The sequence below is a fragment of the Macrobrachium nipponense genome, chromosome 2, assembly GCF_015104395.2.
Source record: "Macrobrachium nipponense isolate FS-2020 chromosome 2, ASM1510439v2, whole genome shotgun sequence".
NCBI lineage: Eukaryota > Metazoa > Arthropoda > Malacostraca > Decapoda > Palaemonidae > Macrobrachium > Macrobrachium nipponense.
The window spans coordinates 86,524,603-86,550,532 of NC_087201.1; the positions used below are offsets into that span (position 1 = coordinate 86,524,603).

Sequence of the window (25,930 nt, forward strand, 5' to 3'; positions counted from 1 at the left end):
ATTTGATGATATATTTTATTTTTTCATTTGCCTACATAGGTATAACAGATGTATACTAATAGCAAAATTTACTTAGAGGAAAATTAAAATAATAAGTGGTTTATGAGTTAAAATCTCTGTATCTCCATTGATACCGCATTGCAGTGTGGTTGACAACCTATAGTGAAAGAGGTCTCTCTCAAGCATGCCATTGACTGTAACAGATAGTACATTTCAACTAGTAATTAATTTGTTTTCCTAATGTTCATCATGAAGGTGTTAATGTTGTCTATAATTGTTGGTATTGTTAATATATCTATAACTGAATTTTAGAAAGAGAAAGTACAGATAATTTGTGTATGTCTTGTCTTTAAGCTGTTAGGAAGTAACATTTTTTAGGTTGATCACCATATCTTTTGTCTGTTACTTTTAAATTAAAGTGGCTTTTCCATTATAAAATGGTCCTATATAGTTAAATGCTTTATCACAGTGGTTCATTCTTGTTCCCCTATATGTATTTCTTGAGATCTGTTGTTTTAGTGTTATTGATAAGGATTAAGCCATTTTAAGTTTATATTTTTTTCCATCAAATTTACATAAAATTTAATTTAATGGGATTATTTTTAGATTTTCGGAGAATTATTTCTCTCATGTATTATTTCTGTAAAATTTCCTCTCTCTCTCTCTCTCTCTCTCTCTCTCTCTCTCTCTCTCTCTCGTCTCTCATCTCTCGTCCTCTCCTCATCTCCTCTTCCTCTTCCCTTCATTCCTCCTCTCTTTCTCTCTCTTCTCTCTCTTTCTCTCTCTTTTGTAGGTATAAGCAGTGCATTGTGAATTGACTTCAATGGTAATTTCATATTCACTCTGTTCATCCATTGCCCTAACTCTGTCAGTTTTCAATATTTCTTGTCTTTTCAGGTTGATGAACATCTTTCTGATATCTTACAAAATAATTTGAAAATGGATAAAGAAATAGAAAAAGATAATGCAACCCAGGTAATATATTTATGTTTTTATTAGAACAGTATTGCCAGATGTACTAGTTAAATTTCTTTATATTAATAATTCAACTTTTCATTCAGTAGAAATTAATGTATAATCATGAAAAATCTAATTATATGAGTGATATGAGTGTTCATTTAGTTGATAATCATTCAATAATTGCTGTACAGAACAGGCAGAGCTAACTTGCGAAATGCTCATATAGATATTAAGGCTTGTTTCCGTGTGAATAAGGGAATGTTCCTGGTTGGTAGTAGTATCATTGTATAACTATTTAGTCAGTTTTTTTTGTGACTTTTTTTAGAACATTGACTTTTATCTTCAGAGAAAAAACAAAAAAATCCCCTAAAGGTGAAGGTGGCAAGGGAAAGGCCAGGCAAAATTTGTCCTCAAAAACTCCAAAGGGCAAGGGATTATGGCCCAGCTGAAATGGCGGTGCGAAGAAATGTAAGTAACTATGCCTCCATGTGCATTTGCATATTTTCTTATTCTTGCATTGTTATTATCTATCGTATTGGAAATCTTGTTATATTATTAGTTTACAGAACTACAGTCCGACCTCTGTAAACTGGCATCTTTGGGACCAGACCACTTCTGGACCACAGAAAATTCCAGATGACAGAAATCTTTCTTTAACCCTGGATAGGTTTTGCTATATTGGTACCCCGTGAAAGGTGCATGTAGGTTGACCTCAACCTGAGCACCCAGAAAAATTTGGTAAAATTCTAATATTAAACATATGCTGTACATTTTAATTTCTAAAATCAATTTCACCATTCACAAACGCTGCTGAGAAGATAAATAATACCCATCTACAAATTACATATTTATTACAAATATATTAACCCTCTTACGCCGAAGCGGTAAAAAAAAAATTGTCTCCCGTGTGCCGGAGGTGTTTCAGAGTGAGCACGGAAGCGGAAAAATATTTTTTTCAAAAAATCACAGCGCGCTTAGTTTTCAAGATTAAGAGTTCATATTGCAATACACCCCCTGAACACCTGAACTAGCCCTGGTCACTTACCAGCCCGAACCATCATTTATTAAAAATTTACCAAATCTTTGGTTAAAATAAACGATCAGTGTTGCCAATCTCCTGGCAAACACCCTCGTTACCTAGTTACCAGCCCACCGCTAGTAGCCCTGCCTCACGGGCCGGTCACACCTGCCCTCTCACGTCAATCACTTATCGTTCGCGGTGGAGTACAGATGTAGCCACAGCGAACTCCTTTTGGTCTTGCCCGGCCTTCACTTGCACCTTTGATTTGATTGAATTTGGTGACGAATTACGCATCCCTTTGGATTACGGTTGGATTGCTCTTAATACCTTGTCATTAGACATTGATTCTGCAAAGGAAGAAACAACACAGGCTACGACAACGACTACTGCATCCTCGGCCACGACATCACAGAAAACGACGAGCGGAAGTTCAACAACGTATCGTCTTTGCCAACAATGCAAGAAAAGGATGAGTAGTACCCTATGACACGATAGTCATTCCTTATGCGTAAATTGTAGGCCTGTTTCAATATAATGTAAAGAGCCATGTTTGGAATGTCAGGAGTGTCTTTGGACCAGATGTTAGGGTATCTCAAACATAGGAAGGTCTCGTATTAAGAAGTAACTGTAGGCAGAAGAGACTAACGTAGATCAAGATAAAGACTTAGAGACAGTGCTCTTTAAGAGACTTGAGAGTACGCTGACATCGAGTATGACATCTCTGTTACCGATTTTATGTCAAGATTATGTGAGGATAGATCGAGCAATAGGATACTGAAATTACTAATCGTTCTGTTCCAGCTCCCCTGCCTGTTCCAGAAATCAGCCCTAACCGGTGCTGGGGTTTATGGGGATCCGCAAGCCCACGGCAGGATCCGCCGTCCCCCCCCCTGGCGCGGAGCAGGCAGTGTTGGCAGCAGATTCCCCTTCCCTCGATGACATCTCTGTTAGCGATTTAGGTCAAGATTATGTGAGGATAGATCGAGCAATAGGGATACTGAAATTACTAATCGTTCTTTTCCAGCTCCCCTGCCTGTTCCAGAATCAGCCCTAACCGGTGCTGGGGGTTATGGGGATCCGCAAGCCCACGGGCGGATCCGCCGTCCCCCCTGGCGCGGAGCAGGCAGCGTTGCAGCAGATTCCCCTTCCCCTCGATGTGTAAGTTCTCAGGATGATAAAAACTTAGGTCAGATATAGACGAGTAGGGATAATAGGCTACATAGTGTTTAGGTTAGGAAGAGAAGTGCAGGCTTCTTCGGGTCGTTTTTCTATTAAAAGTAGTAGTTTTTAGAGGCACACGTGTCCTTAGAGCATCTTTAGGCTTTTCCTGCTTCGAGTTCCTTGCATCAGAAGCTTTTAGGCCAGGGTTGGTCTTTCAGATATGCTCCCCTTCGTCTTTAAGGTTGACTTTCCTCTACGTAATACGATACGATAATTGTTAATATCAACTAATTCTCCGTTCATGCCTAATTGCATTACGACTATTCTATGATTCATATGAAGAGAAAATCGAATAAAATTAACTACGGTTAGCCTAGTGTTCACGATGATATATCGTATGCATATTCAGTAGCCTAGCCTAACCTAAAGTATTCGCTGTACAACATATCCGTAGTTATTTTTATATGGCTAACGCTGTAGGCTTAAGGCATTCTTGACTTCGGATAATTCAATACAGGTGTAATTGAAAACGAACGAGAAATCCGATCTGAGGATAATTAATATGAATGTAATCGAACAGAAATGAAGATCGGATTCTGTCCGACTAAGCATTATAATTGTATTATGTGTATCATCATATTGGCGTAGTATAAACACTAACTCGGCAGTCATTCACGCTGGAATCAGCGGATGACGAATACGGGTTTGCGTCGCCGTATCCATCTCATTCTCTCCTGATTGACTAAAATGACTAACGTAACAACACTCTCACTATGCCAAGTTTGTACAAACGTCTTAAAGGAGACGTCTTCAACTATGTGACATTTAATATAGTCAATGAGGTATCTATCTTGGGGCATATAATCAGATGTCAGATATAAGAAATTTGTATGTATGACGTCTTCATACGTTTAACAGACTATTGCCGTCAGTATTTTACATTGAGCTTATGTCAATTACAGTTACAAATTATTACCAGTCGTATTATCAAATTACAATGACAACTGAAATTAATATTAGGCCTAATAAAGTTTAATTTAATTGACCTTTAAATATTATTTTTATTACTTTAAAATTAAATTATTACTACTTACACTAGCTTGTCGTCAACAGCACTATTGTAAGAAGGTGTGGTTTGGAGAACAGACAAGGATGCCGGCTAGTCCTTAGTTTTTTTTTTCTCCTTGGCTTCAGATTCACCATAATCACTTGGTCTCGGCTAATGTTTTTGTCCTTAGTTAGCATATTAATGAATATCTGGATACTTAACTTATGTAACGAGTCATACTGTTCGTCTTACGATGTAATTTAAGACCAAAATTTGACTGATACGTCTCATTGGGAGCTATTTTTGTTTTTCCCTCGGGTTAGATGGCGTTAAATTTAGGATTCCGTTCGTTTTTCACTCGTTTTCATAGGTATTACGAACCTTACACTTTATATACGTTATTAATCCTTTGTCTGTGTGAAAACAACAGTAATGAGCTCTTTCATGCTATTAGTTTCTTTTACCACGGCTGCGTTGGAATTCATACATAAGCTCGGGACTTCTGTCCAGGTTGCTGATGAACGTAATTTTGCCTTATTAGCTTCAGCTGCATTTATAACATGAATACAGTAATTACCGTCCCACGCGGATGAATACAATACGGATGTTGCTATCGGATTCGATTACTGTCACACGCTGATCAATACAATAAAGTGATGTTGTTATAGGAGTCGATCGCATTAGCAACAAGTTCTCGTTCGGTTGTTCATAGCTGTACGGAGTTATACGAGTATTATCGTTAAGATAATACCCTTTTAACTTGCTGCAATTTGCGGAGGTGGAGATATTAGACGATCGTAATTTCTCTCTCTCTCTCTCTCTCTCTCTCTCTCTCTCTCTCTCTCTCTCTCTTTTCCCTGATTTTATCTCTCTCTCTCTTTTCCCTGATTTTATATCCTCCTCTTTTTGTTTTATATCTCTTTATCCTAGACGATGTGTTTCTCTCTCTCTCTCTCTCTCTCTCTCTCTCTCTCTCACTTTTCTGATTTCTATTCTCTCCATTATCTCATCCTATTTTCCACGCTCTCCTAACACTGGACTCAAATTGGATTGTCAACAGAGGTTTTCTTCCTTTCACACCTTTTCAAACTTTCTCAATTTCCCTTCAGCGCTGACTGACCTCCATAGTCATACTCGGCCTTTGGCCTAATGGACTCTTGTGCAACCAATTTGGTTTTTCTTCCTTTCACCTTTTCAAACTTTCTCAAATTTCCCTTCAGCGCGACTGGACCTCATAGGTCAATATCGGCCTTGGCCTAAATTCTACTTGCAACAGAGGTTTTTCTTCCTTTCACACCTTTTCAAACTTTCTCAATTTCCCTTCAGCGCTGACTGACCTCATAGGTCCCAATACTCGGCCTTTGGCCTAAATTCTACTCATTGTGCAACAGAGGTTTTTCTTCCTTCACACCTTTCAAACTTTCTCAATTTCCCTTCAGCGCTGAGGACCTCATAGTCCCAATACTCGGCCTTTGGCCTAAATTCTATTTTTAAACCCAACAATCTTGCTGTCTGAGTTAGTATTAGAGTAGGGAGCGAATATTCGGAATATGTATAAGGTATTCATGATATGATATATCACAAGAGGATTTTAAGTATTAGGAAAGATAGGAAAGAACATGTCTGGGTCTATCTGAGGGTATTCTTCCAAGTGCCAACCAGGCAGAGTACAGACAGGCAGGTACAACACTACAAGAGAGGACATCACTACGATCGACGACACCGTTGTCTCCTCCGTACATGAGAGGCCTAAGGCCACATGGGAGGTCTTCAGTTTTCCATACCATGAGAGCCGAGAGCCACATGAGGTCTCAGATTCCTCCATCTGAGAGGCCGAGAGCCACATGGAGGTCTTCAGATTCCCTCCATTACATGAGAGGGCCGAGAGCCACATGGGAAGGTCCTTCAGATTGGCCCTCCATACATAGAGCCCGAGAGCCACATGGAGTCTTCAGTTTTTCCTCTACTCAGGTGAGGCACATAGCCAGCTGAGAGGAAACAGGTTTGTATCCCTTCCGCACTCAATGAGTTTTGACCTTAGGGTAGAGGTTGCAGGGAGTTTTTTCCCTCCACATATGGCAGGCCCTAGAAGGCCACACATGGGAGATTAGCTTGGACGAGTGACAAATGAACTTGAGACTGACTCGCGTACTCAATTATATTGACTGACAACTAGTACAGTGGAGGGCCGGGCAGATTTGATTCCCCACCTCCAAATTAATGTTGTTAATCGGGCTAGTTCAGGTGTTCAGGGGGTGTATTGCAATATGAAGTTTTTATTGTAAAACTAATATTGTAATACCTACCTGAACACCTGAATGATTCCCACCCTCCTCCCCTCTCATACAGAGTTATTGAGTTATGATTGACGTGAGAGGCAGGTGTGACCGGCCCGTGAGGCAGGGCTACTAGCGGTGGGCTGGTAACTAGGTAACGAGGGTGTTTGCCAGGAGATTGGCAACACTGATCGTTTATTTTAACCAAAGATTTGGTAAATTTTTAATAAATGATGGTTCGGCTGGTAAGTGACCAGGGCTAGTTCAGGTGTTCAGGTAGGTATTACAATATTAGTTTTACAATAAAAACTTCATTTTTGGCTCCTTTTTTTGTCATTGGCTGAAGTTTACTATGCAATCATCAGAAATGAAAAAAAATTATTATCATATATAAATAATGCGATATATGATAGCGCAAAAACGGAATTTCATATATAATTGTATTCAAATCGAGTTGTGCGCAAAACGGTCAAAGGTAACGAGTTACTTTTTTTCGTTGTAATGTACACTAAATTGCGATCATTTTGGTATATAACACATTGTAAAATGATAAAAGCAACAACGAGAAAATATTATCACAAAATAATGCATGAATTCGGTTAACTGCGCGGATGTAAACAAATATTTTTTCAATATTCACCATAAATCTAAATATTGTCCTAGAGACTTCCAATTTCTTTCAAAATGAAGAAAATGATTGAATATTACTATACTGTAAGAGTATTAGCTTACAATTGCAGTTTTCGACCATATCTGACGAGTTAAAGTTGACCGAATGTCGGATTTTTTTTATATATATTTTTTATATGCAATTCTTTCAAAAATAAGAAAAGCTACAACCTTCAAATATTTTTCGTTTTATTCTACATGAAATTGCTCACATTTTCATATATAAAACTCTATGAAATGCCTAATATGAAACGGAGCAAATATTCCGAGAATGGAACGTACGCATTTCGGAGATTTGTGGCGGAGAATCCGCGCCCGGAGGGAAGGAAAGATTTTTTTTAAAATTCACCATAAATCTAAATATTTTGATAGAGACTTCAAATTTGTTTCAAGATGAAGATAAATGACTGAATATTACTAGAATATTTTCTATTTATCGTGATTTATATGCAAATATTTCAAAAATGAGAAAAGCTACAGCCTTCAATTATTTTTCGTTGTATTCTACATGAAATTGCGCACATTTTCATATATAACACTTTATGTAACGGCTAATTTAAAATGGTGCAAACGTTACCACAATCGCACGTATGATTTTTTCGGAAGAGTTACTGCGCGGACGTAAAGAAAATGTTATTTTTTTCATAAATTCACCATAAATCGAAATATTGTGCTAGAGACTTCCAATTTGTTGCAAAATGAAGGTAAATGCTTGAATATTACTAGAATATAAGAGTTTTAGCTTACAATTGCGTTTTTTGACCATTTCGGTAGAGTCAAAGTTGACCAAAGGTTGAAATTTTGGCAATTATCGTTATTTATATGAAAATATCTCAAAACTTATAAAAGCTACAACCATGGGTTGATTTTAGTTGTATTGTGCATGAAATTGCACACGTTTCCATATATAAAACTTTATATAACGGCTAATTTTAAATTGGTGCAAACATTACCACAATCGCATGTATGATTTTTTTTGGAAGAGTTACCGCGTGGACGTAAGGAAAAAGTTTTTTCATAAATTCACCATAAATCAAAATATTGTGCTAGAGACTTCCAATTAGTTGCAAAATTAAGGTAAATGATTGAATATTACTAAAATATAAGAGTTTTAGCTTACAATTGCGTTTTTCGACCATTTTGGTAGAGTCAAAGTTGACCAAAGGTTGAAATTTTGGCAATTATCGTTATTTATATGAAAATATCTCAAAACTGATAAAAGCTACAATCATGAGTATTTTATTGTTGTATTCTACATGAAAATGCGCACATTTTCATATATAATACTTCATGTAACGGCTAATTTACAATGATACAAAAATTATGTCAAAGTGACAAAATAATTTCCGAGATGTGTCACAGATACTTTTTAGTGCGGCAAGAAAGAAATTCGCGCTTGCGCGCCTGCGTAACCGATTGTAAAACAAACAACACCTTGATCCGTGAACTCCCAGCATCCCCCAAGGCGCGTGATTCAAAAGTTTTAGGCTGGTAGGCCTATAAGTATTTTTCCGCAAATTTAAAAAAAAACTTTTGTAAGTCGACGTAAAATACGTCCAGTTGGCACACGGGAGACAAAAAATGTTGACGTAAAATACGTCCAGTCGGCTAAGAGGGTTAAAAAAAATAAGTACAGGATATACTTGCATATTATGCAACTTTTGAAACCTGATTTTGAAGCTAATTTTAAAGGGGTCGCATCATACACGCGGTTTAAAATTAGCGTACCGTCTATGCTTTCCCAAATTGGCAGATTGCGATAGTTACTACCGGAGGAAAACAGTAGATCTTTTAAAAAGTTATGCTTTACTTGTACTTCACTATATCCAATAATATTGTATGTATTCTCATATTACTACATATTGTATTTTAAAATACAAAAGAGCGATCGTGCGCCATTTGCATTATTTTGGTTTATACAACATGTTTAACTGTTCTAGACTTACCATTTATAATTTCCAAATCAGTTGATTAAGGCACAATACCGAAGGATTTTTTACATTTTGTTTTACTCGTTAAAAGAAACATTTGTTACTTGCACTATTATTTTTATTTTAGGATACACAGGCAAGTGAAAATTTATTAAAGTAAAAAAATACATAAAATTAATAAACTAAAATCCTCTAAAGTTGCTCTCCGTGTCCTTATCATCAAATAAGGCTCTGAATTCTTTGCCATCAAGGCTGTCATCATATTCATCATCTTCCAGATCTTTGATCATTTCATCTTCATCTCCTGCATCTTCGTATAGGACATCGTCAATTCATATGGAAGGTATAGTCTTGTCACCATGGCAAGCTCACTGGCGTGCTTTTAAAGATCTGCCCTTATGCTAATTTTACAAAAACAACTGCCTGTGTGTGACAGACCTTTGAATGTCCTTGAGACAAACCCCAGAGGCTATAAATTGTAAGATTATAATGGATTTTCATTTCCCAGGTACTTTTATCTCCTTCCTATTCGCCCTGCTCTCCCTCTCTCTCATCTGCTCTCTCTCTCTCTCTCTCTCTCTCTCTCTCTCTCTCTCTCTCTCTCTCTCTCTCTCCTAAATCTTACAGCTGTCTGAGCGAGAGCTTTTTTTATGGGACAACATAGGCCCGCATTTACCATTTTCCATACCTATTTATTTTGTATATGATTGCCCTTTCTCGGCTGTGAAGTTGTTGTCTATCCATGGCTGTGAGATGACCAGGAATAACTTTTATGTCGGTGTCAAAGTCACTCCACACTTCAGTCAGGCCAAAACTTTGCCATATAGCATTCAAGCAATATTCAGTCATTGTTTCCCATCTATTATTTTGTCAGAGAGAGAGAGAGAGAGAGAGAGAGAGAGAGAGAGAGAGAAGAGAGCGAGAGAGAGAGAGAGAGAGAGAAGAGAAGAGAGAAGAGAGAGAGGAGAAGAGAGAGAGGAGGAGAGAGAATCTATCTGTCTGTATACATTGTTTATTTTCTCACTCGTCAAACAAACTTACTCTGTTATGCTTTATTTCATATTTTCTTGCTCACCAATTTATTCTATACCTACGATATTAAGAAATCAAGTAGAAGGGAGAACTGCCTCCAGACTGTACAGTGTGGATTTAAATGCACGTGGAACTGGTTGAAGTATTCACAACAGAACCAAAATGATGTGCCATGTTGATAGAAAATCTGACTCTGTTTCTTGTCATTGCATAAAAAAAAATTTATCAACTGTGAACCTATGTAATTATTTAGATTTCTGCATAACGGGAAAGATAATTTTGGTATCTGTAAGGGGAGAAATTGTTTTATCTCTGTTGTTATAAATTTGGCAGATATGCGGAGATTAAACACGCGGGAGAACCAAAACAGCCCAGCCAGAGAGCTCTGCTCATTTTGTAAATATACTATAGTTTGGCGTGCTATAGGCTTACCCGATTCATTTGGGTGTGCACTGCAGCTTGTGCTACTGCTACTCAAATTATGGCATTTTTCTTACTAATCCCAAGAATTGACCATGGAAAATCCCAAGATTAACCAAAAATCCCAAGATAATAAAATAATTGACATATGCCAAGCCTTGAAGTCCTAAATATTTAATCTGTCTGTCCGTCTGTCTATCAGGAAAAGATACTGATAATTTGAATTGACAGTATCTTTCCTGAGAGAGAGAGAGAGAGAGAGAGAGAGAGAGAGAGAGAGAGAGAGAGAGTAATCTTAACCAGTGGACATTAGTACATATGCAGGCAGTGTGTTCATGCTTGTTAAAAAATGTGCAGTATGGGTAATTCATATGAGGGCCTCAGAACCAGAAAGTCGTATATGCCACTTTTTAAAAAAATGAGTAAATTGGCCTCAAAGTTTATCATTCATTACTCTGGTTCTAAAAAGATATCGATTTTAAACTTAGTTTCATATGAAAGCTATACTCTTTATAAGTTTTTTGTGAAAACATTTGAATAAAAAAATTGTTGGGTGCGCTGGCGCGCTAGCATTCAAAATTTCTTCCTGCCAAACTCCCATTTTTTTTAATATTGAGTCATAACAAGCACTTAAACCATAATTGAATGTGTTAAACGATAATAAAGTGTTATCATATTGTTGTAATAATGATGATGATATTAATAAGAGTAATAGTAATAATACTGGTAATAATAATGATAATAATACTATTAATAATAATATTGATAAGTAATAATAGTGTGCTGAAAAGACGATACATTTTTGTGATAAGAAAACCGAGAATTGCTATGATAATAATGATAATAATAATAGTTAATAAATAATAACAATGGGAATAATAATACTAATACTAATAATAATGATAATGAGATTAATCATAGTATAAGAATAATGATGATAGTACAATAATAATTATTCGTAACTAATAATGACACTGATGATGATGAACCTTTCATCATCATAATACATCGATACTTATAATCAATCACAAGAAAAATACTATAATAGAATAGTAATACTATTGTCATAATAATAATGATAAATAATAATAATAATAATGATAATAATAATAATGATAGAATAATAATATTATGATGGTTGTAATAATGATGTTGACGATGATAACCTTGAATCACCATGATGTTTAACCATCAATAATACACAATAATGTGAAGGGGACTTAACTCGATCAGATTGCAGTCTGTTAGCTCCAAACATCGCTACCAGCTGTGACCCTCATCCACTACTACTACTACTACTAGTACTACGACTATTATTACTGCCAGAGAAGACATAATGTACTCAAATAAAGAGTAATTTAGACAAAATAACAGCACAACACAACGGATAATCGTAATCTCCCGCTATGATCACTGAAGTGAGATGTAAACATTGGCGGGAGATTGTAAGCTGCGCGGTGATTGGTCGATGCTTACACGCGCCTTATGGGGAAAAAACGCTCATTGGCCTAGAATTCGCTACCCGCAAAGTGACGCGCGCTCTCATTGGCTTAATCAGCGCTAGTGATATGCGTCTATCTGGTCCTCATGAACCGTCCGAGCGGCTGCCAGCACCGCTCGAAGTCATGTTCTTTCCTGTAGCTAAAATCGATAATTCCGACTGTCCCAGTAGGAATTTCGACCGTATGTAAATGGTGGAATGGCCTAGAATGCCTCAAATACACAGAGAAAGTTGCCAAATCTACCAGTATGCATAACTCCAAATCCATGGAAGTGGCATATACGACTTTCTGGTTCTGGGGCCCTCATATCTGGAAGACAAAAAAAAAATAAATATGAATTTTGTTGTCAGTCGCATGGACTAAATTTACATAAAGCAGGGTACAAATTTTAACATTCCTCGAGAGATGAATCTCTCTCTCTCTCTCTCTCTCTCTCTCTCTCTCTCTCTCTCTCTCTCTCTCTCTCTCTCTCTCTCTCTCTCTGAAACCAATAGGTATTAGCACATGTGCAACTGAATGTGTGTGTGTGTGTGTGTGTGTATGGACATACTGTTAAAAAATGTGCTGTATCAACAGGTAATACCTACATCTTTAAAAGATAAAACAAACAAACAAATTTTGTTGGTGTTAGTCGCGGGGGCTATAATGGGTGTGACCAGCAGACAGAAAGATTAACATTTTTCCATCTTTAAAAGATAAAAAACAAACAAACAAATGTGTTGGGAGTAGTCGCGGGGGCTATAATGGGTGTGACCCCAGCAGACAGAAAGATTAACATTTTTCCAGAGCTTAAAGAGCTGGATTTTGTTTTGAAGGTATGTCCACAGCGTTAGTAAATACAGTAGTACCTCGAGATACGAAATTACAGTGGTACCTCGAGATTCGAAAGGCTCAACTTACGAAAAACTCGAGATACGAAAGCTGACACGAAAAATTTTACTGCTCTACATACGAAAAGTTTTCAAGATACGAAAGGTTTCTGAAAGTCTGAGATTTGCCCGATAACAATTTTGAAACTCGCGCCGCCATCTTAATTCTAGTAGACTAGCCACCATCCTCCTGCTCTCCCATTGGTTCCTGATGCTAGCCAAGCCATGAGATCCTTTTCTCCTATTGGACAGCATCCCTCCCATCATGCATCTTATACGTACGTACGTGGTGGCGTCCCTACCGTGGCCACCTCGTACCAGAATCTTTATCGTACGCATGCAGCATTCGTTCGGTCCAACGATTTCATTTAGAAATGTAAATTCGTTAGTGATTTCGTTGTGCTACTTTATCGTGTTGTGAGAACCTAATTAGTATACGTACTACATACGTAACTTAATTACGTACAGTACATATAGTCATGGGTCCCAAGAAAGTTGCTGAAGTTCACAGAAAGAAGAGAATGCTTTCTATGGAGACAAAGATGGAGATAATAAAAAAGTATGAAGCTGGCTTGCGGTTGAGTGCGATCGCTAAGGATACGGGCCGAATCTGTCGATGATAGGCACCATCCTTAAGAGGAAGAAGCCATCAAAACAAGCTACACCTTCCAAGGGGTGACTATTTTGTCCACAAGAGGAGCCATGTGCATAATGAAATGGAAAGGCTGCTTCTTGTATGGATCGAGGGCAAAGAATCGATGGCGATACGATAACTGAGACGGCAATCTGCCAGAAGGCCAGCGCAGCGCTATTTCGGCGATTTGATTGCCCAAGCCGAAGACGACGCGGAGAGGGGACATCAACTGCAACCCCAGAGTTCAAGGCTTCTCATGGGTGGTTTCGAAAAATTCCGTAAAAACGGACTGGCATCCATTTCGTGGGTTTGAAGAAATTGAAATTACGTAAAGTATAAAAAGTAAAAAGAAATGTAAAACAAAAATAAAAAAAAGACAAATTAAAATTTATTTTAAGTTTTGTAAAGTTAAGTGTTACAGTTTTGTTAATGTGTTTTGTAAAGTTTAGTTTGTTTGTTTTTTTCTGACATTTTTTTTATGTTTCGTAAAGTTAAGTGTACGTATCTGCTGTTTGTCCTCCTCCTCTGCCGCCACTTTCGGAGATAGCCTCACTCGAAAGGTAAGCTTCCATATTTTACGTTGCGTAATAATATTTCTTGTACACTATATACACTTTATTTACAGGTTTTGCATTTTTTATTCTTAATTTAGGTATGGAATGGTCAAATTGTTGTAGTATTTCATTGTTTATAGGTCATTTAGCTTTATTATGAAATTTACTGGGGTGTTTTTGGAGGGCTTGGAACGGATTAGCCACTTTACATGTAAAATGTGGTCCAAGATACGAAAAACAAAAAAAATCATGATACGAAAGGCGCCTCGGAACGGATTAATTTCGTATCTCGAGGTACTAATGTAATCCGTTCCGAGGCGCCTTTCGTATCATGAGGTTTTCGTATCTTGGACCACATTTTACATATAAAATGGCTAATCCGTTCCAAGCCCTCCAAAAACACCCCACAGTAAATTTCATAATAAAGCTAAATTGACCTATAAACAATGAAATACTACAACAATTTGGACCATTCAATATGTAACTTAATAATAAAAATGCAAAACCTGTAAATATAGTGTACATATATTAGTGTATACAAGAAATATTATTACTGTAACGTAAAATGTGGAAGCTTACCTTTCGATTGAGGCTATCGAAAGTGGCGGCAGAGGAGGAGGAGGACAAACGGCAGATTAGTACACTTAACTTTACGAAACACATAAAAAAATGTCAGAAAAACAAACTAAACTTTACAAAACACATTAACAAAACTGTAACACTTAACTTTACAAAAAACTTAAAATAAAATTTATTTTGTCTCTTTTGATTTTTACATTTCTTTTTACTTTTTTATACTTTACGTAATTTCAATTTCTTCACCACCGAATGGATGCCAGTCCGTTCATGGAATTTTTCGAACTCTGGGGTTGCAGTTGATGTCCCCTCTCCGCCGTCGTCTTCGGCTTGGGCAATCAAATCGCCGAAAATAGCGCTGGCCTTCTGGCAGATTGCCGTCTCGGTTATCATATCGCCATCGATTTCTTTGTCCTCGATCCATACAAGAACTAGCCTTTCCATTTCATTATGCACATGGGTCCTCTTGTTGGACAAAATAGTCACAGCCCTTGGGAAGGTGTGCTGTTTTGATGGGCTTCCTTCTGCTTAATGGATGGTGCCTATTGTCGACGGATTTTGGCCGTATTCCTTAGCGATCACACTCAACCGCAAGCCGGCTTCATACTTTTTTATTATCTCCATTTTTATCTCCATAGAAAGCATTCTCTTCTTTCTGTGAACTTCAGCAACTTTCTTGGGACCCATGACTATATGCACTGTACGTAATTAAGTTACGTATGTAGTACGTATACTAATTAGGTTCTCACAACACGATAAAGTAGCACAACGAAATCACTAACGAATTTACGTTTCTAAACGAAATCGTTGGACCGAACGAATGCTGCATGCGTACGATAAAGATTCTGGTACGAGGTGGCCAGGGTAGGGACGCCACCACGTACGTACGTATAAGATGCATGATGGGAGGGATGCTGTCCAATAGGAGAGAAGGATCTCATGGCTTGGCTAGCATCAGGAACCAATGGGAGAGCAAGAGGATGGTGGCTAGTCTACTAGAACTAAGATGGCGGGGCGAGGCGCGAGTTTCAAAATTGTTATCAGGCGAATCTCGGACTTTCAGAAACATTTCGTATCATGAAAACTTTTCGTATGTAGAGCAGTAAAATTTTTCGTGTCAGCTTTCGTATCTCGAGTTTTTCGTAAGTTGAGCCTTTCGTATCTCGAGGTACCACTGTAGGTATCATCTTCTAAAGAATTTTTTTTCTTTTTTCTTTTTGCGGAAAAATCTTCAAACCATTTTGCATCCTAAGTAATTAGAAGGAATCATTCTATTCTTCATGTAATCAGTAAAATACTTACACTATTAAAAACTAAAACTACGTACTGTATGCAAAACACACACATCATCGTCAGCTTCGCGTGTGTAAACGTTCATTCTAAGAAATTCACAGAGTAGTATAACCAACTCCTGATTGGCTGGTTGGTACAGTGCTGTATTGACTTTATGTCATACTGTACTTAAACAATTGAAGACATGAACAGCTGTTTGGAATGTAACTCGTTTGTATGGAGGGTAGTGGATGTAGGTTACGTACACAAGTTGTGGTTCTTTTATATGCTGAATGCTTTTGACTTCCACTGCTTGTGTATATGTTATATGTTCACGGAGAAAGTTTCAGTTCTAAAATGCTATATGAAAAAAATCCAAAAACTGAAATGGTGTGGCACCACCCTTGGATCATGGGAGTGCCAGATTAAAGAGGTCGACTGTATAATTTTATATGGGTAATTCCATTTTTTGAGTTTATTTTTCTATAAATTTTATTGAATTCCTTTACACCTAGAAAAGGAATAATGTGGTTATTGAGGTTTTTTATTGAAAGTCTGCATATAGTAGAGTATGCATGGTGGTGAAAGTGTTCATCGTGGGGGTAGTTGGCTTGTGGATAAAAAACTATTTTGTGTTTCAGGTTTTCTGTGCTATAGAGTCTGTGTTCCACATGCATGGAGCTGTTGAAATTGAAACTCCAGTATTTGAGCTAAAGGTTAGTGATTAGTCACAGATACCATAGAGTTCATGCAGTATTTTCTTATTCTGGTCCTATTGGGCCGGTAACTTTGTATATTTTGTATTTGTAACTTGCCAAGTAAATTACATAGCTAAAAGTTTTTAAGTACTGACAGCTAAAAAATTTGAAATTCGCAGTAGCGATTTTTTCTTTTAGAGAAAACCAATTTGTTTATGCCAGTTTTTGGCAACAATATGAGCAGCAGCAATTTTCAAAATTCTTTCTTTGTTGATCTTGTGGGATTCGAATTGATAAAGTATTTTGTTTTGGTAGCCTTTTGGTGATTAGTTATATAGGATTTTCTCTTATTTTGATCTGATAGTTAGTTTGCAGAATGTCTGATACAAATTCGACAAATATTTGCTATTGCAGCACAGGCTTCAATGCTAGACTAATTTAAGCAAAGTATAATTCACACACTAAGTGTACATCTTGAAGTTTGCCTTGTGATGAGTATGTATAAGGATTGAGGAATTAAGGATTTGAAAATATTAAATTTTCATTTAAATAAACTAGAGAAGGACAGAAAGAGGGATTGCAAGGGACAAAAATTTAGCTAGTCAGGAATCAGCTAATTCTCCTGCTAATTGCCAATTGTTTCTCTGCTTTATCCCCCATTAATAGTCCTGCATCTCTTCCACCTAACTCTGGACCCAGTACTGTTGTCATTCTTGAGAAGAAGTTTGACATGTTCCTGAACACAGTAGCTCAGATTGGGGCTTCTGTGAAAGCTTTTATGGAAGATAAAAGTGTTGTGAGTTATCATGAAGTGACAGTGGAGGTAAAAGGAGGGAAAAGGATATGTAAAGCAAGATTGGCAGCCAGAGGTTTTGAAGAAGAGATGGCTGGATGGGAAAGACACTTGCGTGCAATGCTGAAATTTAAAAATTTTGTTTGATAATAATAAAACTGAAAGATTGGAATTATTATACATTAGATGTAAAAACTGCATATTTACAAGGTGACAAAATACAAAGAGAAATATATTTAAAACCATCTAAGGAAGATGGTTGGAGTGGATTATGGAAATTGAAGAAAAATGTTTTTGGGCTCAAGGATGCAGCAACAGCATGGTATTGTAAGGTGGTGAAAGTAGTGGATGAGTTTAAAGGCGAGAGAAGTAGATGAGAAGCTAATGTATTGTTTTGGAGAAAAGACAATACTGTAAATTGAATGGTATTTTGTGTACACATGTAGATGATTTTTGCTACGGAGGAACTGAAGGAATTTTAAAGGAAACCATTGGGAAATTGCAAGGGAAATTACAAGTAGGAGAACAAGGAAGTAAAAGTTTTAAGTATATAGGTGTAATAGTAGGCATAAGGAAAATAGATTTTGTCATAATCACTGGCAGTATATAAATTTTATAAGAGAACCAGAAGCTAGAAGATTTACAGGTAATAGTGTTAGAACAAAAGGAGTTAACACAATACAGATCAGTAATTGGACAGTTGAATTTGGTATCGCCACATACCATGCAAGAATTATCATATGATGTTAGTGAATTAAATAAAGCTTTTAAAGAAGGAATGACTCCAAGATATGAAAAAGCCAATTAAAATTGTGAGAAAAACTGAGAACATAATGGGAGAAGTTACAATAAGTGAGTTGGAAGAAGAAAATATTTATTGGGAAGCCTATGCAGATGCTTCATTTGGGAATAGTATAGAAGATGGCCATACACAATTGGGTTATGTTACTGTATATACTTGCATAACACGCGATCTCACATATCATGCGACCCCCAAATTTTCACCCACAAAAAATGATTTTATCACGTATCTCACGTGTGTACATATAATATTATTGGATGCAGTGAAGTAAAACAAAATTTTTTTAAATATCCCTGGAAAAGATGCATGTCTATTATGTTTGTACAGTAACCTCCCCGTTAACACGAGTTCTGTTAACACGATTTCGATCTTACACGAGTTCAAAATCATACAGAAAAATTCTTCTAACACGTAATATTCGATGTTACACGATTTGAATTTTCCGCTGAGAGCAAGAGCGCGGGAGGTGTGGCGAGAGTCTGACTCACCCCACCTTTCCCGTGCTCTCTCTCTCTTGCCTGCTGGCTCAGTGTGAAGCCAGCCCTCGCAGTGAGAAGAGCCAATATATTCTAGCATTGGTTAACATAATAGTGCGTACTTTACTACAGGTAGTCGTCTACTTACGACGGCATTAGGTTCTGGCAGAGCTGTCGTAAATTGTCTTTCAGCATATTGAGTAAATTGAATCATGTTTGTGCTGTCTTTTTATCCTTTTTACCATATTCAAACACATGCGTGTACATGTACGTATTTGTTCGTTTGCATTTTCATTGACAACTTACTAGCCTACATATACATTTTATATCATCCCAAAAATGTGCATGTATAGTACCTATTATTACGTTTAGCATATGAAATCTTATCATGCTCGAACTCCTTGATTAATACTTACTTTTATTACTGTATTTAACATTTTTATTGCTGGCATTCAGACCATCTGTCTGGTCTGTTTACATTTTCTTATCCGCCATTTGCATTGACAATCGGCTACACGTATTATATACATACTTTTATTTATTTATAGGTTTGAATTAAATGCATAATTTGTTATTATATTTGATTTATTTGCAAAACAGAAATACAAAATGAATTACTAAAATACGAATCTTACCATTTTCGAACAAAATTTTACTTCTGAAAATATAAAACAAAACATCGTCTGCTGTTTTCTCTAGTGACCGTTTGTACTGTTGCCAACACGTCTATGTACGTACGTAGTAATACACAAAGTTTTATTTAACACTATGTAAATTATTTTTTCTTTATAAATTTCAGGCAAACTACAGTAATGCATAGATAGAATTGATTTACAGTACAGAAAAATCATGAACATACAGAAAAAATAAAAATTATGAAACATTTGAAATTTGAAAAAAAAAAAAAAAAGAAATTAATTGTCTGCTGGGGATCGTCCGGGTCATCCGATTCCGTGGTAGTACTACTGGTAGTGGGGACAGGGGTAGACTGAGATGTTGGTTTAAACATAAACATGCTTAGTTTTGTTTGAATGGTCCGTTTTTTTCTTCTCTTCATAAATTTCTCGGAGAGATGACGCGCCTGACGGTAACGGGAAAAACTATCGTACGCGCGCTCGACGTATTTTAGCCAAATATAAAATTAAATATTATTGTATATTATTATATTGTCGTAGCTGTCGTAAAGTCGGTATGTCATAAGTTGCATAGTTCGTAAGTAGACGACTACCTGTATATAAAAATATATAAATAAAGTGGTTTTTTTTCTGGCAAAATCCCAAAATAGATTAAGTTTCCCATTGCCCTGGAACGTTAATCCCCTTATTTCCATTATTTCTTATGGAGAAATACTTCCCTGTTAACACGAATTCGGCTAACACGACATCTCCAGGAACGTAACCCTCGTGTTAACGGGGAGGTTACTGTATTTTATCATATGATACTAATATATGATTATTATTTTGTATGTCATGTAAGATGCGACCCCCTTGAAATTAGCTCCAAAATTAGGGCTTCAAAAGTCGCATGATACGCGAGTATATACGGTATATCCTTGACAGATGGTCCCATATGGTGGAAGTCCAGAAAATCCCGGAGAGTGTGGTGGGGGGGGAGGCCATAGAAGGATTGATATATTTCAAACATTTGTGGGAAGAGATAGCAGGAGGGAGAAAATTAGAAGCGTTGGTTAATACTGATAGTAAAACTAATGACAGCGATTAAATTGAGTATACTGGTGTAAGTAGTAAGAGAATAAAAATAGAAATTGAAGTAATAAGATGAATAGTATATTTGGGGAAATAAAGGAGGTGAGATGGATAAAAGGAAAAGCTTAAATAGCTGATGTATTAACTAAAGCATGAGTTTTATGGGAAAATATTAGAAATTGTGTAGAGGGTAAAGAGTTGCAGAACAACATGAACAGGTGGGTAGATTGCACATTTGTTGCATATAGGAAAGATTAGGATAGGAAAATATTCAAAGCTCCCACTTATGTAGTAGGTGACCTGTGACTTTACTGCGCCCCATCTGTACTAGTTAAGATGAGCGTGATACCAGAGGCATTAGCTATCATGCTGGTGCTCTCTTAACAGATAAGGAATCAACAAGCACTCTGAGTATGTTAGCAGAAATTTCGTTCTCATTTCATTGTTTGTATTAACATTGTTTGGGAGTAGAATAGTCCACGTATTCCACCTCCTGTAAATGTGGGAATCAGCTATGTAATTACTTGGTAAGTTACATATACAAAAATTGTATTTTTATAATAAAATTAGATTTTGTATATACTTACCTAGTAATTACAGTGAGAGCTGGCTTGCTCCACACAGAGACATATACATAAACAAATTGGTTTTCTCTGCTCAGTTGTTCTTCTCTTTCCCAAAAGTGGGTGGGGCCATTTACGTACACTTTAAAACAAAAGAATCGCTACCATGAATTTAAAATTTTTTAGTTGCTGGTATTTAGCAACTTTTAGCTATGTGATTACTTGGTAAAGTATATACTAAATCTAATTTTATTGTAAAAATACCATATTTTATTATTGATTTAAATATGTTATGATATGTACTGCATTCATAACAGTATCATGATGATTTTCAGATTTCTTTGCTCTCAGTTTATTTATCCTTAGCATTGTTCTCTGTTATAAAACAAGACATGAGGAGGAGAACCTATTCTGTGATGAATTTCAGGTTAAACTGGTAATGTATTTATTACATTTACTATTTAGCCAAGGTGATTTAATTGTTAGCTTTTTTGGATATTAAGATGGGTTTGAATGAGAAGTGAAATGTCCTTATATTTTATATGATTTGCAGTATATAATATTTTTGGCTATGGTCACCCTCTCATTTTCCCCATGACAACCTCATTATTCCTGTCTTAAGTGTACATTTTTCTGTTCATTTTTCTTTGCTTCCTTTCCGGTCACCATAAGCTTTGTTTTTATCTCGTTGATTTACACTTTCTCTCCAGGTTTTCTCTTGTTGATTTTTAGTTTTCCCTCTCCATAATGCTCTTCCACCTTATCAGCAGAAGGTGGAAGATTTCTCAGATTCTGGTGTCAGCAATGTCATCTTAGCATTAAACATTTTGACAAAATACTTAATGAAAACTGTGGTTCCAGGTAATTTTATGGTATTTACATTAACTTAGCATTTGTATACAATACTAGCACTAGAACATTAATTGTTCTCAGTTTCACAACATTGCATCATTTGTATTTTCCTCTGTGATGCTTTGTATCCCATGCCTGGATAAGGGTTATCAGATTCTTGGGTCCATTACGTATGGGAGACTTATTATTGGTTTCAGGAACTTCCATCTGTATTTTTTTTTTTTAGATCAGAATACCCTTATTGACAAACTCAATCCACCCTATTGGTTTGGGTTGGGCTGGGCTGGCTGTTTATGGGTCAGTATCTTATACTGAGTGGTGTGACCCAACTGGCTGGAAATATTGATGAGGACAACATTGTGGTGTATTCATTGTTGCATGAGTTGGTAAAGAAAAAAAAAAGTGTGCTTGGAGAGAAGTATCCATATCAGACTGTCTAGTAGCTATTGCATAAGAGGTGGATCCATTAATCCTGGGATTTTATCACTTACATTATTATAAGTACTTTTATACACATCAGATGTATTTTGTAAATGATGTATGTAGTTTACAGATATGCAATAAATTACATACAAATTATTTTGAAATTTGAGATATAAATATCCTGCACTTAGGTAGATTATTATTTTTATTGATATTTTAACCAAACCACTGAATCTCATGTCTAGACACATGTAAAGTTGATCCATTGTATTTGCTCTTAAATGAGATGAAAATGGAGAGGCTATATATTTTGGCAGGAAAAGATTAGAAATAACATTTTAAATTTAACAGGGAAAGCAGTGTAGCTGAGATGTAAAGGATTAATGGAATATTTGGAATGCCTTGGTGCATTGCTAAGACCTACTGTAGCTATTACTCCCCCGTAGTGGGAAGTAAGATGGAATGGGTAGGAAATTTTAGGGGTAAAGAAGGAGAGCTTATCCTTACTTATCCCAAACATATTTTGAATTAGTACAAACTGAAATTGTAGTGCATCATCAAAAACATTTTTACCTTAGCCTTTACCCATCAGGAGTTAGATGTGAAATGAATTCTCTCCATTCTTTTGTTTGGTGCTCTTTTTACTTAAATTTCCATCAAGTCTAGGTTGCCATGCTTGGTGCTCATTTTACTTAAACTTCCATCAAGTCTAGGTTGCCATCTATCTTGTTTCGCTGTGATTTTCTAGACCTTCATATTGGTCTTCTTCCGCCTACTTCCATATCTGCTGCTATTCTAACCTATCTGTTCCTCATTTTTTCTAATCACGTGTCCAAACTATTCATTTGTCATACAATCTTCCCACCATACTCTAGCCATGAATCAGCTTTCTGTGACCACACCTTTTTGAAATTATTTTCCCTGTCAGTGCCCTGGTTTGTGCACCATGTAGTACAAGCATATACCCATCTCAAGATTTTGCTCTTCCTACTAGTGCGATATTTTGATAGTGTAGTCGCTGTCTTGTCCAGAGCTCCATGGTGACCAGACTAATGTCAAAGAATTCTCTTTGCTGGTCATGTGGGCTAGGTATTTTGTCGTTATGATGAACATAAGTGATATGGTATATATGGACTCAGGATAAGAGGGCACTTTCTATTATCCTCAGCGAATGCTAGTAGTACCCAGTTTACCTACGTCAAAACCGCAAGAATAAGAAAGTGGATGTGCGCACACACACCATCATATTATTTACATATGACCAAAATCCGACCAAGCCGCCATTCCTTTTCTGATTGGTCAAGAAACCAGAGCTCAGAAAAGTCTGTTCTTTGCTTATTGATTCAGCTAAGTGCATAATTGTAAATTCCAGTTAGAAATTTCTTAGTTTAGACTGTGGAACAATGATTTATTGTGCATGAAAAGCTGTAATCAGCTTATTTCACCGGTACACATCGGCGCTTCTTACGGTTTACGATCATTAGGCTAGCTCCGAATATTTTGTTCTTTGCTCATTAATTTCATTGCCAAGGTTCATGGAAACATATAAGCTGAAAGCTTAGAGTACAATTTTAAGTTTCAGTTAAAAATTCTTTAGTTTATAATGTGAAACAATGATTTTATTAGGGAAAAACTCTCTATCATGAGAGTATATATAAAGTTCTAAAGGGTCCACAATAATACAAAGTGTAAAAATTCCGTGTATAATTTTGAAGACTTTACAGATCTGTAAAGTCTTCAAAATTATACATGGAATTATTACACTTTGTATTATTGTGGACCCTTTAGAAATGATTTTATTGTGTGTGAAAAGCCATAAACCATTGTTTTTTTGCCCAAAACAGTACTTAGGCCAAATGGGCTATGAGGTAGTAGCCTATCTTGGAGGCTACAAATTACACCTGGTTAATCCCATACCTTTAAAGGTAAATTAATTAATCAGAATTAGACAATAAATTATACTAGGTGATAGCCTAACTATAAAATTTAAAATTAGTGAGTTTCACATTATAAAATTGAAAAGTTACTGTTTTATATAATAGATCTAGGGTTAGATATAAACAATTTGGGCTAGAAAAAAGATGTAAGCCTAACTATGAGTGTACATTTGATCTAATAATCTGGATTAAACAATACCCTATACTTGGATAGGAGAGAACAATTTACATAACATACTATTGTTGGTGTACTAAGTGGTAGTTTAGCCCAAATAGCCTAGGACTGGATATAAGCAGTATCCTAATGATAATTAGATAACCTAAAGCCATTTAAAACAATGGCTGAGACTAACTAAAGTTAGTGCATAGGACATTAGTCCGAATGGTATAACAATTCATATTGAAATTTTGCATAGCCAGTGCAGAAGGACTAATGCAGCCATATATGGCTGTCAAAATTAACTTAAACCTCAAAGGGCTTAAGTTAAAATAGATTTCTAATAGAATATTTTACAAATATGGAAACTGTATGTGGAACTGCAGAGGTGACCCTCATTAATAATTTAATACTGACTAGCTTCCGATAACAACTTGTTTTATATCACTACAGGGCTATCACTATGCAGGACCTTCAGTTCAAGTGTTATATATCAAGTTGCTTGGTTCATTTTGTGCCAGTGGGTATGGCTCATACCATCTGCCATGGATATAGCCTAATAAAAAATATGAAAATTTGCTTGGTCGACATATATGGCAAACTTGTAGTATGCTACTGGCAGCAACTTTTAAGGATGAAACTGCTAATTTTTAGCTGTTCCATGATTCCTAGGGTTCAGTAGGACTAAGGAAAAGAGAACTCGTATCTTTCTGGCAAAACTCCGGCAGCAGATATCCAACACTTTTTTCTCAGATGAAGATTTATGTTTGGGTCAAAACCCAGTAACATCAGTTCCCAGTATCTTCCAGGTATTTTATGTTTAGGCAAAAACCCACTAACATCAGTCCCCACTACCTCCCAGGTTAATGTCGCAGAGGAATTTTTAAATGGAGACGTTCTTACTATGGAATATGAAGTGGCCATTGCCACTGAAATGACCTTGCTGAACCCATATGGATCAGGGACACAACTTTCAAGTAGCCATGGGTGAAACCTTCTATAGAAGGAAATCTATCCCCCTTTGCAGCTATCTTTGCTGAAGAGGATATTTCCCCCCCTGACTGAAATTACTGTATTTATGGTGGAGTATTGTAACTTATCCAAGTCCTCTGCCTCTTTGGTTAACAGGCAGTTACAGATCAATTGTTGAAGCTCAGTCAAAATGTGCAAGCTTCCCCAGATGGGATACACAGCTTGCGACATATGATCAATTTTATAAGGATTGTGAATAACATCAGAAAATGTCACTGACACAGAATGGCAATGTATGAGGGACTTGATGCATGATTCCAAAAAAGAATTTAAGTTAGTTCAGTATACAGGCAGTCCCCGGGTTACGAGGGGGGTTCCGTTCTTGAGACACTTTGTAACCCGAAAATCGTCGTAAGCCGGAACATCGTGAAAAATCCTAAGAAAACCTTACTTTTAATGCTTTGGGTGCATTAAAAACTATGTAAACTTCATTCTTATTGCATTTTTTATAATGAAAAACCTTCAAATATTGATTATATTGCATTTTTGTGTCATATTTCTTCTGCCAGATCAGCGTTGTAGGCGTCATAACCTTGGGACATGCGTTGTAACCCTGGAAATAATTT

The 25,930-nt window shown here is 36.5% G+C and overlaps 2 protein-coding genes across 2 annotated transcripts in view; both read left to right on the forward strand.

The window, feature by feature from the left end:
• LOC135221242 (elongation factor 1-beta-like) overlaps nt 1-1,166 on the forward strand; it is a 127,540-nt gene extending 126,374 nt beyond the window's left edge. Inside the window, exons 3-4 of the mRNA XM_064259057.1 lie at nt 898-975; nt 1,065-1,166. Of these exons, the coding sequence (XP_064115127.1) occupies nt 898-975; nt 1,065-1,166 (180 nt within the window). The remainder of the gene's footprint in view (nt 1-897; nt 976-1,064) is intronic.
• Nucleotides 1,167-1,392: 226 nt separating this feature from the next.
• The window catches only part of LOC135220755 (histidine--tRNA ligase, cytoplasmic-like), a 44,942-nt gene continuing 20,404 nt past the window's right edge, over nt 1,393-25,930 (forward strand). Inside the window, 2 exon segments of the mRNA XM_064258203.1 lie at nt 1,393-1,428; nt 16,567-16,641. Of these exon segments, the coding sequence (XP_064114273.1) occupies nt 1,411-1,428; nt 16,567-16,641 (93 nt within the window). The 5' untranslated portion in view covers nt 1,393-1,410.